Below are 14,159 nucleotides of genomic sequence, written 5' to 3' on the forward strand. Positions count from 1 at the left end.
TATGATCTTTATATCTGGATAGATATAGTCACTAGGACTACAATAAGAACTCAAAACACTTACTAAATTGATACCATTAATGACCAGCAAGTATAGAATATTTTAAGAGTATCTATAGTAACTGGCACTGTATAAATATCCTTATTGAAGAAAATCCCTTCTTTATGCATCTTTGTGAGTTGAACCTTAGTTAGGTTTTTCTAAAAAATAACATGAGCCAGAGTTTGCACTTTAGTCAAAACAAAAAAAAAAAACTTCAAGTAGAGCCATTAACTGTATAAAAAATTTAAGCTTGGATGTATGGTTGTGTGTTCCAAAGGAACAATGTTTATCTATTCATAAAATCCTTGTCAAAAATTCTTTTTTATTTTCTTTGAGTCTTTGCTTTGGGTTGCAATTGTTAGATCTGTAATAACCATTACCCATCCAGAGCAAATGCTTAATTTCATAAAGGATAAAATTAAAGCTCAGAAAAAAAACCCAGAATGGCAAAACTGAGATTCAACAGATCTTTTGACTCCAAATACAATAATCTTCCCATTCCAGTATCTTATTCTTTTGGGGGGAGTTGTATTATTAAGTACAAACATATCACCACTATTAAAAATAAAACTACTCAACATTCACATTATTGATGGGTCTAGGAGTGTCACTTTCTCCCCCAAAGAATGATAGATTTACATCTGGAAGATCTATGAGAACATATAGTTCAATTCTTATCTCTTTCCTCCATTTTAGATGAGGAAACTAAAGCCCAGTGGCTTTAATTTGCCTGAGATTATATAAGCAGCACATGTAAAAACAGATCTGAACTCAGGTTTTCAGATTCCAGAGTTTTTTTCCCTGTACCTTATTAGATTGTAAGCTCTTTGAGGACAGGAACTATCTTTTTGTCTTTTTTTTTTTTTTTTTTGGTATCTCCAGAGCTAAGCCTGGTCTAGAATAGGTGCTTAATAAATATGTATTCATTGATAACCACTGCCCAGAACCAAGCATCTACCTCACTTTCCAGCCACCAGTTCCAAATCATGTTGTCATGTACAACTTTCTTCCATTCCTTCTCAACTCCCTTTCATGTAACCTGTTTTTCCAGTTTATGGCACATGTCCGATTCTCTTTTTTCACTAACATGTCCTCTCAACAATTCTCTGGATTCCCTTCATCAAACAGGTTCTCTCCCTTCTAAGCTGATTACTAAATTCACTTATCTACTTCTTTTGCCTCCTGAGAGATAAATTTGCTTGAAAGTTAAGATCTGATTGACCTAAGAGAAGACAGAAGATAGAACTCAGAGAAACCAAAAATTGGAAGGATCCTAGTCCAATCCATACACAATTTCAAAACAACCAGGATTACACAACTATGGCACGGAGACCAAGTGGTTGGTCATCCAGTGTGTGTTTGAAGACTTTTAAAGATGGAAAAACCTGCTATCTCTCAAGACAGCCCATTTTGGGGGCAGCACTACCCAGTGCTCTGTCCACTACCCCAAATGGGGCCATGGAGAGTTGGACATGACTAAATCAACAACATGCATCTTCCTTTCTTACTAAAGACTCTCTTTAATCCTTCTCTAATGCCATAAAGAATGCCTTATTTTATCATCCAATTTCATGTGAAATGGATCACAGTCACTAGAACTTAAAAGTTTCTGAAGGCTGTCAAATAATTTAAAAGGACTGCATATTTGGGGAGACATGTGCCCCTATGCAGACTGTCCCTAGCTATTAAAAATCTTCTTACAACATAGATACTTGTCCTTATTGTCTTATGGGGGAGAAGAGAATGCTTTTTTCCCATGACATTCCAATTCCAAACCCTGCAGGAAATACCACATTCCTCTCCTACAGGTCAAGGGGTTCAGCATTTCTTCATCTTCTATATCATGGTCTCATTATTTGACCCTAGATTTGATTTTCCTGTCTCTTCAAAGTCTTTCACCTCTTGGAGTCTTTCTTCTATCTATCTAGGAGAACTTTATTTTCCTCTAATAAATCATGGAGAGAAGTAATTTTTCATATCCTTTAACTTTCTCCTTAAGTAGGACAACAAGGATTTAAGTTGTTCACCAGATGTTCATTTTCAGGAGAACATACATTTTTGATGAGTTGGGTAGGCTTCACACCTGTATACCCAGAAGTCACTCTTTGCATAGTAAAGTAGCTACTAAAGGAAAGAAAAAGTAACTCAAGTAAATTAAGTTAAGCACACAGAGCTAGGAAGGGCTTACCTGTCCATCCATATACTCCAGCCACTGCAAACCCAAATTGGTGACAATTCTTGGGGTACCATCATCCACTGGAAGGATGTCCACTCTAAATCGCTGGGGTGCTGCTGTCACAATCTAAAGGAAGGAAGCCATCATTCATAGGCACCAAAAACATTGCATAGTCAAGATGGGAGAAAAGTGGGACTCTTGAAATGGAGCTTTGGGAACAGAAAATAGAACTAAGATTACCAGCTTGCATTCTGTAATGAAGACAATAGCAAATTTGGGACAAGAAGAACCAAAGATACATATTCATGGGGTTTCCATTTTCATTGAAGTTTTTAACCATCGGATTTTTTTGCGTGGTTTTTAGTATCATTCAAGGATATTAAATATTTCCCTTTTTTATAGATCACAATATCCTCTCATAAGAAGTTAACCGGAACTATTATTAATACTTAAAGGTCCAAGCATATCAATAAATGTAAAAATATTGCAATTTTACTTTATTCTACTATCCCTATATATTAAAAATGCCCTAAATCAATTGACAATGCTTCAAGATATTCTTAAATTCTAGTCTTTCTAGTATTGAAAAAACAATGTAAAATTTCTTTGAGGAAATCTTTCTTTTTCCCCCTGAAATAAGCTTTTTCTTGTCTCTAAAAAAAAAGATCTATCTTTATATGACCAACAAAGCCCAGCAGCAAGAGAAAGGAAGAGAAATTCCATTTAAAATAACTGTAAACAATATAAAGTATTTGAGAATTTACCTGTCAAGACAAGCCCAGGAACTATATGAACACAATAACAAAATACTTTTCACACAAATAAAATCAGACCTAAACAACTGGAAGAACTATCAATTGCTCAAGGGTAGGCCATGCTGATATAATAAAAATGACAATTCTGCCTACACTAATTTACTTATTTAGTGCCATACCAATCAAACTACCAAAAATTATTTCCTAGAGCTAGAAAAATAATGACAAAATTCACCTGGAAGAAAAAAATAATCAAGAACATTAAAGTAATTAATGAAAAAAATAAATATAAAGGAAGGTGGCCAGATCTCATCATCAAAACTATCTAGTACTGGCAAAGAAAGAGAATGGTTGATCTGTGGAATAGACCAGATACAAAAGACACAATAGTCAATGACCATAGAAGCTTAGTGTTTGATAACGCCAAAGACCCTAGCCTTTAGGATAATAACTCACTATTTGACAAAAACTGTTAGGAAAACTAGAAAACAGCAGGGCACAAACTATATATAGACCAGCATTTCATACCATACCATAAGGTCAAAATGGATACATGATTTAGACATAAAAGGTGACATCATAACTAAATTAGAAGATCAAATTTCTAAGAGCTAGAAAGCATTATGAAATATAAAATAAATCATTTTGATTATGTTAAATTAAAAATGTTTTGTCCAAACAAAGCCAATGCAATCAAGAATGGAAGGAATGCAGAAAACCAGGAAAAGTCTCATTTTTCAAATATATAGAGAATAGACTTAAATTTATAAGAATACAATCTATTTCTCAGTTGTTAAATAGTCAAAGGATATAGGCAAGCAATTTTCAGATGAAGTCAAAGCTATCTATAGCTACACGATAAAATGTTCTAAATTATTTTTGATTAGAGAAATGAAAATTAAAACAATTCTGAATACCACCTCACATCTATCAGATTGGCCAACGTGACAAAAAAGGAAAGTCATAAATGTTGGCGAGGATATGGAAAAGTTGAGACACTAATGCACTCATAGTGGAGTTGTGAATTGATCTAACTATTCTGGAGAGCAATTTGGAACTTTGCCCAAAGGGCAACCAAACTGTGCCTCTTATCATTTCTACCTATGTGACCTCAGGTAAGCCACTTAACTTTCCCCAGCCTTTCTATCGAGATTGCCTCTGAGGCTTCCCTTCCAACTCTAGATTTCAGTATTAAAAAGCTCATTCATCACTATTGGGATGCCTATAACAACTTAAGGAACAAAAAAAATACAAAAAAGATCCTCAATTTAGGTCAATGAAAGAGCAGTGGAAAGGAGGATAACAGATTACTAAGAATCCCATAATTTTTTTGACCTTGAATAAACACTTAGTTATTCGGAGTCCAATAGGTGATCCATGTTCATTGATCAATGAGTAGACACTACTAGGGTAACTGAATCACATCAGTCTTGACATTCTCATTAAATGATGATTTCTGTTTCCAATATTTAGTTGGAAATAGAAGACAAAATGAACTTGAAGCTAAATGGAAAGATGACTCATACGGTCTATGAGTAGGACCACAGATTTGAAGGAATAAAAAAAATTACTGATAATTTTGTATATCAATTTTACATAAAATCATTTTTAATCTTACTATGTTAATGGAAATGGTTGTTTTATTCTATCAATAAAAATAAAATAAAATAAATTGATTTGGAGATAGAAGAAGCCTCAGAGACCATCAAAGTTTTATGTCCTACTATTGCAAATATGGAAAATGAGTTAAGAGAAATAAGTTATGAGGCAACTAGATAGTGCAGTAGACAGAGTGCTGGCCCTGAAGTTAGGTGGACCTGACTTCAAATCTGACCTCAGACACTTAATACTTCCTAGCTGTGTGACCCTGGGCAAGTCACTTAACCCCAATTGCTGCAGGATAAAAAAGAGAGAGAAATAATTTACTTGTCCAAATAGTAAATGGCAGAGCCAAGATTTGATTCCACATTCTCTGTTTTTAAAACTAGAGATATTTCCCTGACTCATGATGTTTCCATGTTGGTGGGCTTGGTTTTTAGCACATATCCAGTGGTGACAAGAAACATCAACTGGTAGCACACTTGGTCATTTTGACTTGTAGGACTAAAAATGATGAAACATAAACCAATATGTATTATAGGAAAAAAATGGAGAAATTCGTTAAAAATAAAACCTTGATAAAACCCTCTAAATCAAATCTCTATATATATTTTTCTCCTTGGAAACTTCAATACAAAAGTAGCTACAGGAGAGGCTGGTGAAAAGTGCTTTGAAAATAGCTATAAGCATAAAAAAATGGGAGAACACAAAAGCTTGGAGGTTATACATAGGCTTTATTTCTTTGCTAGGAATATTTTCTTTAAGAAATGGTCAGCAAGCCAACACTGAACAGGGTGATAACACAGCACACTAAAAAAATGAAACTTTTATAGCACACAGAAAATGATACTGAGTGGCTGTTACTTCTGAATCAACTATCTGTGTACAAACAGACCAATGACTTGTCAAAAGCAGAGAAGGGGAAAACGAAGCAAATATATGTTTATATAGTACCTACAATCTGCCAGGCACCATGCTCAGTGTTTTACAAATCCTAACAACTACCTTGGGAGGTAGCTGCTATTATTATCCCCATTTTACAGAGGAAGGAATTGCTCAGGATCATACAGCTAAGAAGTATCTAAGGCCAAATTTAAACTTAGCTCTTTCTGACTCCAGGACCAGATCACTCTGCTACCAGCTGCCATCAATTATTACCAAATTATAAGAAAGAATAAAAATGAGAAGAAGATATATGGAACAGAAGTAACTCTTACCTGACCTATTTAAATAAGCTATTGATGATAAATAACGAAAAATGGATAGAAAGAAATGAAACCTATTATTAACAATTTCCTAAGGAATTGTAATGATTGCAAATCAACTGCTAAAAAAGAGGAAGAATAAGGAAAGGTGAGCATATAGAAAGTTTGCAGAAATACAACTAATCTAGATTATTCTGAAGGCATTTGAGAATGACACTGAAAAAGAGGTAGTAAAAAGTGGAAAAATTGAAAAGGATCTGTGAAGAATTCTATAATGAACTCTTTTCTCCATCAAGAAGAGTTAAAGCCATTTGAACATTATCATTCCCAATGTGGTGCATAAGGAAGTATAAATGGTACTCAAAAAATAAAAATTAAAAAAAAAGAGTATGACTAGAACAAGTAAATATGTCTACGCTGATTGCAATTCAATTTTAAGAGCCCTGAGGAAATGAATCTCAAAATAACTGAAAGAAGAGGCCTGAATGTATTAAAAAAAAAAGATTATTACTGACAAAATAATCAAGAAAATATCATATGGCGGCTAGCCTATATTTATAAAATTTTAATGAGCATAATCTACACATACATTGGGAGTCTCCTTTATGAAGATATGAAAAGGGGCAAGGACATAGCTGTGAAACCACACAATTGATCAAAAGGCAATCTACGTGATCTTACAATGCTTATAGTCTGATGATGATATAAAAGCATTTGATTCAGTAAACAAAATGATGTCTTAAAAATCCTTCAAGCACGTTTCTTTTGCATATATTAAGATCATACAAGATTCCTTAAACAATAAAGATGACTTTATTCAATCATCTTTTAATTAGTATCATGAAGACCATAAAAGATGAAGATGTGTTTTTCAGTGTCATGGAAGAGATCTGGGCTAGAAACTGTGGCTGATGGTGAACTGGATTCAAAATGAATAGGAGGAGAGTGGGCTTGATTACATTTAGGAAAACTGCACAGAAGTTTTAATAAGTTCCATTATTCATCCAGTGATACTGCATAGTTATGAGCAATAGCACACCACAGTGTGAAAAACATTAAAGTTGTAAGTCACACAAAGGGCAACATAGCAAGGTCTATGACAAGAGTAAATAGGCTATAGTATATTAACTAAGATTTGTATAGGAGAAATGACATAAAGTATATCAGTAGGGAGATGAAGGACTGAAAAGGTCATGGACAAGAGATCTAGAAAGAATCTTTTTTGCCTTTTTTTGTACCCCCAGTGCTTAGCACAGTGCCTGGAACATAGTAGGTGCCAAATGCTTATTGACTTCACGGGATCAGCCCGAGAGCTCCAATGATAGATACATAATTTGAAGAGATCTAAAGAAAGACCCATGGCATGACAGATGAACATGGACTAGAGTCATTCACACAGGATGAGAAAATGGAAATGGACTGTGAGTGAACAACCGCACTGAGGAAATCAGAGATAGATTCAGGTATCAAAGTATGCTAAAAATGATAGGATTATAAGCTGCATAGAATGACTTCTTCTGTGGTCATGTCGAACAGTCAAATTTTTAATTTTCACTCTTTCTCATCTCTCAGAATCACCCAGGAAACCCACTGAATTCCCCTTGCTAACCAGAGGAAAATAGACCCCTTATTGCCACATACTGAGTCATTCTAGTATTTTGAAAAACAAACCAACTGAGGAAAAACTGCAAACTAGGAAAGAAAGGAAAATGAAACCAGTGATTGATCAGTAATGACAATGCAGGTGTTCAAATAGCAGAGAGAATCCCAGGAGATTTTACTGGAACACAAGGTTAACTTAGTATAACCCATTCCCAGGCTGATTGCTCTACAGAAGATATAGCAGGTGTTCCTTCTCTTGCATGTCAAATGCAGATTAATTTAACACATACACATTCTTTCTCTCTGCCTCTCTTTCTCTGTGTCTCTTTCTTTATCTCTCTCTCTGTCTCTGTCTCTGTGTGTGTGTATGTCTTCTATCTGTCTGTCTGTCTCTCTCTTCAAAAAAGCACTTATCAGGGCAAGGCATTGTGCTTTGTGTTGTGGACGCAAACACAAGAAAAAATGATGCATCTGTTTAGCTTATTATTTAGCTTATGTTCTCTTAAGATTCAACAGCACTTAGTGTAATGCATGGTACATAGTAAGTGCTTAATAAATGCTTGTGAAGTTGTCATGTCATTGAAAAAGCAAATATAAGATATGGTGAGGAAGGGGGAAAGACTAATTGCTAAGGGAGTTAAAAAGGGGGGATCAGAGATGGTTGCACCTGAGTTGAGCCTTAAAGAACGAGAAACACTCGAAAAGTAGAGATGAGAAGGAATTTAAAAACTCAAAGAGAGATAGAACACAGAGTTTGGGGAACAGTGAATAGGCCAATTTGGCTTGAACACAGAGCACATAAAGAGTATGATATAAGATAATCCTGCCATGGCTCTTCTTGCCCATAAGCTGAGGAATGGTTGCACAAGTTGTAGTACATGATTGCCATAGAATATTACTGTGCTATAAGAAATAATGAGCAGCATGATTTCAGAAAAACCTGGAACTATTTACATGAACTGATACAAAGTAAAGTGAACAGGACCAGGAGAATATTGTACACAGTAATAGTAAAAATGTAAGATGATCAACCCTGAATGACTTACCTATTCTCAGCAATACAATGATCAAAGAATAATGATAAAATATGCTATCCACCTCCAGAGAAGGAAGAATTGAGAAAAGACTAAAATATCATTTTAAAAAAGATAAGTTTTTCATGCTCTGGAAAAGTTATTTGCTCCAATGAATCCAATGTTTTTCTTATAGTCAGAAAATATATATATATATATATATTTTTTTTTTTCAGACAATATATATACCCTATATTCTCAGCACCTTGGTCTATTTCCAATGCTCTCCAGCAGTGGGTTAATAAAAACTTGTTGACTTTGACTGGAAAAGTGGGCTGAAGCCAGACTGTGGCAGGCTTTAGAGATCAAGCTAGATTTTCTTCTATAACAACTGAGAGTTTCTTGAGGAGTAGAGGGACAAAGTCAGACCTGTGCTTGATGGAAATTATTTTGACAGTTTTGCTAGATGAGAGAAGGAGAGAAGGCAACAGAGAGACCAGTTAGGAAGTTACTACAATAATTTAAGTGAGACATTGACTGAAATGGCGTGTTGGCTGCCTGAATTCAGGGAAAGATACAGATGTCAGGTAATTTGTAGAAGGAGAATCAACAAAACTTGGCAACTGATGAGGCAAAAAGTGAAGGAAATGCATCGGGATGACTGTAAGGTTGTAAATCTGGGTGACTGGTGTTCTCAACAAAAATAGAGAAAGTTAGGGAAGGTAGAGGTTTAATGAGGAAGATGACAATTCCCATTTTTGATAAGCTGAACTTGAGAAGACTCAGGGGACATCAGTAGAAATACAATAAGTAGATGGTGATATAGAATTAGAATGTGGGAGAGAGGTACATGAGTCATATGCATAGAGATAATTAACCACTGATGGTGATGAACTTACTAAGAGAGACATTTTAAAAAGAGAAAAACAGGGACAGACAGAGAATTAAGAGATAGGAAAAGGATGATAATAAACCAATAAACCTGAGGAGGAAGAACAGACAGGAAGGAGAAACAGGAAGGGCACCGTCATGTAAGCAAGGTAGAAGTATATCCAAGAGAAAGGGGCCGTTGTTGACAATGTCAAAAGCCAAAGAGATTATAAGAATGAAACAAAGTCATTCATTCTGGACTATGCTGAAGAACAGCCAAAAAAGTCATCTTTTCTTCTTGGTGGCATTGTAGAAAATGTACCTGGGAATTAGTAATATTGCTTCTTCTATGTTATATCCAGAAATGCAAAGAGGGAAGAATGATGGTCTCATAGAAGATAAAGAAAGAGTGAAGGCTTATGGGGCACCCAATAATTTCTGCTGAAAAACTAGCTATTCAGACAAAATAATCCATTAAAGGAAGGAAATTTGCTAGTTTCATACTTATAACTTAATCCACTAATTTTAGAAGATATGTTCTGGCAATGCAAACTATTTATACAGCTGAAGGATTGCTCCAGAGGGGCAAGAGAGGGTCACAAGAAAGGGAAACATTGGCCATAAGGAAGGAAACGGAGAGGGGAAAGCCCTGAATCAGTCCTTAGCATCCATAATCAGACTTTTTTCTTCTTACCTCTTTTCCTGCTTCCTCAACAATGAAAAAGGGATTGCTCCCATCAGAAACAGTAAAGGTAAAACGGTCTTTGAGGGAGTTGCTGCCATCGTGGCTGTAACTGATCTTATTCTGGTAGATGTCTTCCATGGTGAAGGTAGAGGTCTGACGGTAATGTTGTCCATTGCTGATATGTTCAATAGTGCCATGTCGTGGGGGCTGAACCACAGTAAATGTGACAGACTCTGCCTGTGGAGACAGAAAGGGAGAGGGAAAGAGAAATGGAGCCCAGGAAAGTGGAGAGATAATGTTGTTTTACCTGAGTTATACGAAGAATAAAAAAAAAATCCTTGGGTCTTTATCAAATAAACATTGAGATTTCCTTATAGGTATAAAAGGGGAAAGCAAGAAAAAATGGCTTTAACTACTTTCCCCTTTAATAATGAATTTATAATCCTTTAATTGACTTTTCCTCATAAGACTATTATGTACCAGACACTGTGCTAAGAGCTAGAGAAGGAAAGAAAACTAAAAGATGATCCCTGATCTCAAGGAGCTCACAATCTTAAATATTTAAAGGAGCTACCACAACTCTCCCAAATCTTCTCCTTTCCAGTCTCTCATTCCCAGGTTCTGCAAGACATCACTTTGAAGCCTACTAACATCCTGGGTCACCTCTAGTTTATAATATCCTTCCTCAAATGTTTATTGAATGTGTTTACTTTTCATGCTTTCCAAAAAAAATAAGAGAAATAATGAAATAATTAGTTTTGGTCACATATTTGTAACTTCCTGATTGAAAATTATAACTATAAATTTAATGATTTTTAACCTGAAAAGTGAGTACCACCAGCTCCCTTTTCTCTCTTGACTCCCTTGACTCTCCCCAAACACAGACATAGGCAAACACAAAACAACATACATGTGCATGCACAAATACATACACACATATACGTCATCTCTCTCAGCATCACAAGACAAGATTTGACCTTACCTCTGTGTCAGCATCAACGGCTTTAAGCTCAAATTCTGTAATTGTTTTTCTCACCCCTTCCTGCACTCGAATTCCTGTGTTTTGTACAATGGGTAGTGAGTCATCCACAGGGTTAATGGTGATATGAAAAGTTTGACTCACCTAAAATGAGGAGGAAAGCATAGGGCATTTTTTTTCTTCTCTCACCCTTTTCTTCCCCCCCCACCCCTCCTTCCCAACCCATCATAGGGATTCTACCATAATTAATAGGACAAGGAACTTAGGAAGAAGGAACACAAGAAAACTCACTATGCATAAGCCCACAAAGAAGTTTTTAAAGGCAGTCTTCATGGCTCAATCTGCCCATTCTCAGGGAGAATTCACTATGGATCCAGAAGAAGCTAAAGAAAATGGTCTTTTATCACTCACCACCTTTCACTAAGGCACTAATATAGTGTTTTTTTTGTGGGTAGTCCTTGTGGTATGAAGGTAATCCTGGGTTTTCATTTGTGTTTATTTCCCTTCCTCCTTCCCTTCCCTCTCTTCCTCCTTCTCTCCCCTTCTCTGTCTGTCTCTCTCTTTCTCCTTCCCTCCCTCTTCCTATCTTTTCCCTCTCTCCTTCTGTCTGTCTTTCTAAATCTCTCTGTGTCTCTCTGAATCAATCTCTGAATATCTCTGTCTCTGTCTTCCTCTATCTGTCTCTCTGAATCTCTCTCTGATTCAATTTCTAAATATCTCTGTCGGTCTCTGTCTCTTCTTATTTTGCTCAGGTTGAAAGTACAGTGTCTGCTCATAGGTCCCATCCCACTCCTAATCAGCATTCATTTCTCCAAAAGAAGCTGATCCACCCCTCTTTAAACAATCTGATGCCCCCTCAGGTATTTACCTACCACCTTGGTGCCATATTTAAAGCATTTAAAAATGCCCACTGTAGCTCAGAACTCTCAAACTCAAGCAAACTGCCAACTGCAGCCTTCTAGCAGCAGGTACTACAGATTATAGTGATAATAATATTAACAATAATAATAGTTAACATTCATACAGCACCTATTATGTGCCAGTCACTGTGTTAAGTTCTACAATTATTATCTCATTTGACCCTTACAATAACCCTGGGATATAGTACTATTATTATTCCTATTCAGAGTTGCATAGCTAGTAAGTGTCTGCAGTTCAATTTGAACTCCGGTCTCCCAGATTCCAGGCTCAACACTCTATTCACTCTCCCACCATGCCCAATAATCCTGGGTTCTTAAAGCCTATTCCAGTAGAGCACAAGTCCTGTTTTATTAATCTGTAAAGACAGCAATTTCAGTCTTGAAAATGGAATTTGAACCAGATATGAATATTCTGGCTGTAGCTGCTTGTGAAACTGTTCTTGCAGAGAATGCGCACCTGAATCCAGTAAAATGTTGAGCAGAAAAATGTGGCTGGTGAAACTACTTATGCTTTAAGAGAGAAAGAATTCCGTCACTCACTAGATTGGTTCCATCGGAGATTGTGAAGGTAAAGGCATCATTGTGTTTTTCCACCTCGCTGGTGTGGATGTATTGGATGCTTCGAGCAGTTAGGTCTGCTTGAGTGAAGGAACTAATCTGGATGCCTGGCAAAAAGGGACAAGAACACTAAATAATCAAGAGTGAAGACAAAGCAAAAGAAAGAAAAAGAACTGATAAGAGAAATGATGGTCAACACCTCCCCACACTCCAGAAATTAAGATAAGAGAATATCTCATTAATAATTTATATTATGTGACAGTCTTCCATTTGGACTGCAGACATATGGGCAAGGTGAGACAGAATTTCTGAGCTGAAAGAGACCTCAGAGTTCAAATCACATCCGAACAAGAAATAATAATTATAACAATTTAAAAGAACATTCTAAGGTTTGCAAAGTTCTTTACACAGGTTATCTCATTTGATTCTCACAACTACCCTGAGAGAAAGGTTCTATTATTATCCCCATTTCACAGCAAAAAAAAAAAAAAAACCTGAGGCACAAAGAAATAAAATGACATGTAGGGTCACAGCTATTAAGTGACTGAAGCAGAATTTGAACTCAGGCTTTCCTGACTTCAAGTCATTGTAGTTTGTGATATGTGCCCCCTAGCTTTTTCCTTCTATAATTTTCTTAACAAGTGGGGTCCTACCTTTCTTTGAAAACCTCCAGTGAGGAGAAAATCGTTATTTCCCAAGGCAAACCATTTCACTTTAGAAAAGCTCAATATGCAAGGAATTTTTCTTCCTTTATTCCTTCCTTCCTTCTTTTCTTATGTTAGATTCAAATCTGTCTTTTTAAACCTTCTGTGCTTTCATTCTAATCCTCCTCTGTGGCAAAGCAGAAAAATGCAAGCTCCCTTGTAAGTGAGAACCCTTCCAATACCTGAGCAGCTACCATTCTCCCTTTGGACTTCTCTTTGATAACGATCCTCAGTTCTTTCTGATTTTACTCATAAGACACTCTTCCTTCCCCATCCTGGCTTCCCTTCTCTAGAATGTCCCAGCTTGGCGATGCCTTCTTGGGCACAAAACTCCAGACATGATTTGACCTGGGCAGTGTGTCAAGGGACCATAATCTACTTCATATTAGAACCTTCACACTTCTCATTGTAATCCAAGCTCATAACACATTTTTCTTCTTGCTGTGGCTGACTGCTCTTGAACTTGACACACAGGTGACAAATCAGTCTGGGAGTCAAGATGGATAGTTCTAGGTGATATTGAAAGATGCATTGTTCAAAAAGAGAAATTGAACGTTGGGCTAATGATGGGTCATTAGACTAGCAACTTAGAGACCCGTCTCCTAACTCGGATACCAACTGGTCATGTTTGACTTTTTGTCAGGTTTCCCATGCCAGGAACACCTGTCTTTTTACTATGAGACACCATGTTTTCCAGAGCTAAAACCCAATAAGGAAGCTGTGCTTAGTATAACAACAATTCTTTGCACAAATCCACTGCAAGAACTCGGCCATGGCAAAATCCCCAAACTATTTTTTGCACCCACACCAGGAGATCCCTGGGCTCAAACACCTGCAGGAACCATATTCTAGTTATGAAACCCTACTATGAATCAAATCTGTCTCATTTTTGCTGTTATCTTATACTGTCAAAGCTACATTGTTACATGCATTAATATCTAGACTCACTAAAACGGATCTATGTATTCTATTTGTTCTTTTTTTATTTAAAAATATGTTAAAATAATAATGTGAATAAATAATAATGAATAATAATAATTTATTTTTTATT

General features: G+C 36.2%; 1 protein-coding gene across 1 annotated transcript in view; it reads right to left on the bottom strand.

Moving 5' to 3' along the window:
* The window catches only part of FRAS1 (Fraser extracellular matrix complex subunit 1), a 483,962-nt gene that overhangs the window by 67,442 nt on the left and 402,361 nt on the right, over positions 1-14,159 (bottom strand). The window contains exons 47-50 of the mRNA XM_012552056.2: positions 12,387-12,511; positions 10,930-11,070; positions 9,957-10,184; positions 2,231-2,344 (exon numbers count right to left, since the gene is read on the bottom strand). Of these exons, the coding sequence (XP_012407510.1) occupies positions 2,231-2,344; positions 9,957-10,184; positions 10,930-11,070; positions 12,387-12,511 (608 nt within the window). The remainder of the gene's footprint in view (positions 1-2,230; positions 2,345-9,956; positions 10,185-10,929; positions 11,071-12,386; positions 12,512-14,159) is intronic.

This window comes from Sarcophilus harrisii, chromosome 6 (genome assembly GCF_902635505.1).
Source record: "Sarcophilus harrisii chromosome 6, mSarHar1.11, whole genome shotgun sequence".
In the NCBI taxonomy this organism is placed as follows: Eukaryota; Metazoa; Chordata; class Mammalia; order Dasyuromorphia; family Dasyuridae; genus Sarcophilus; species Sarcophilus harrisii.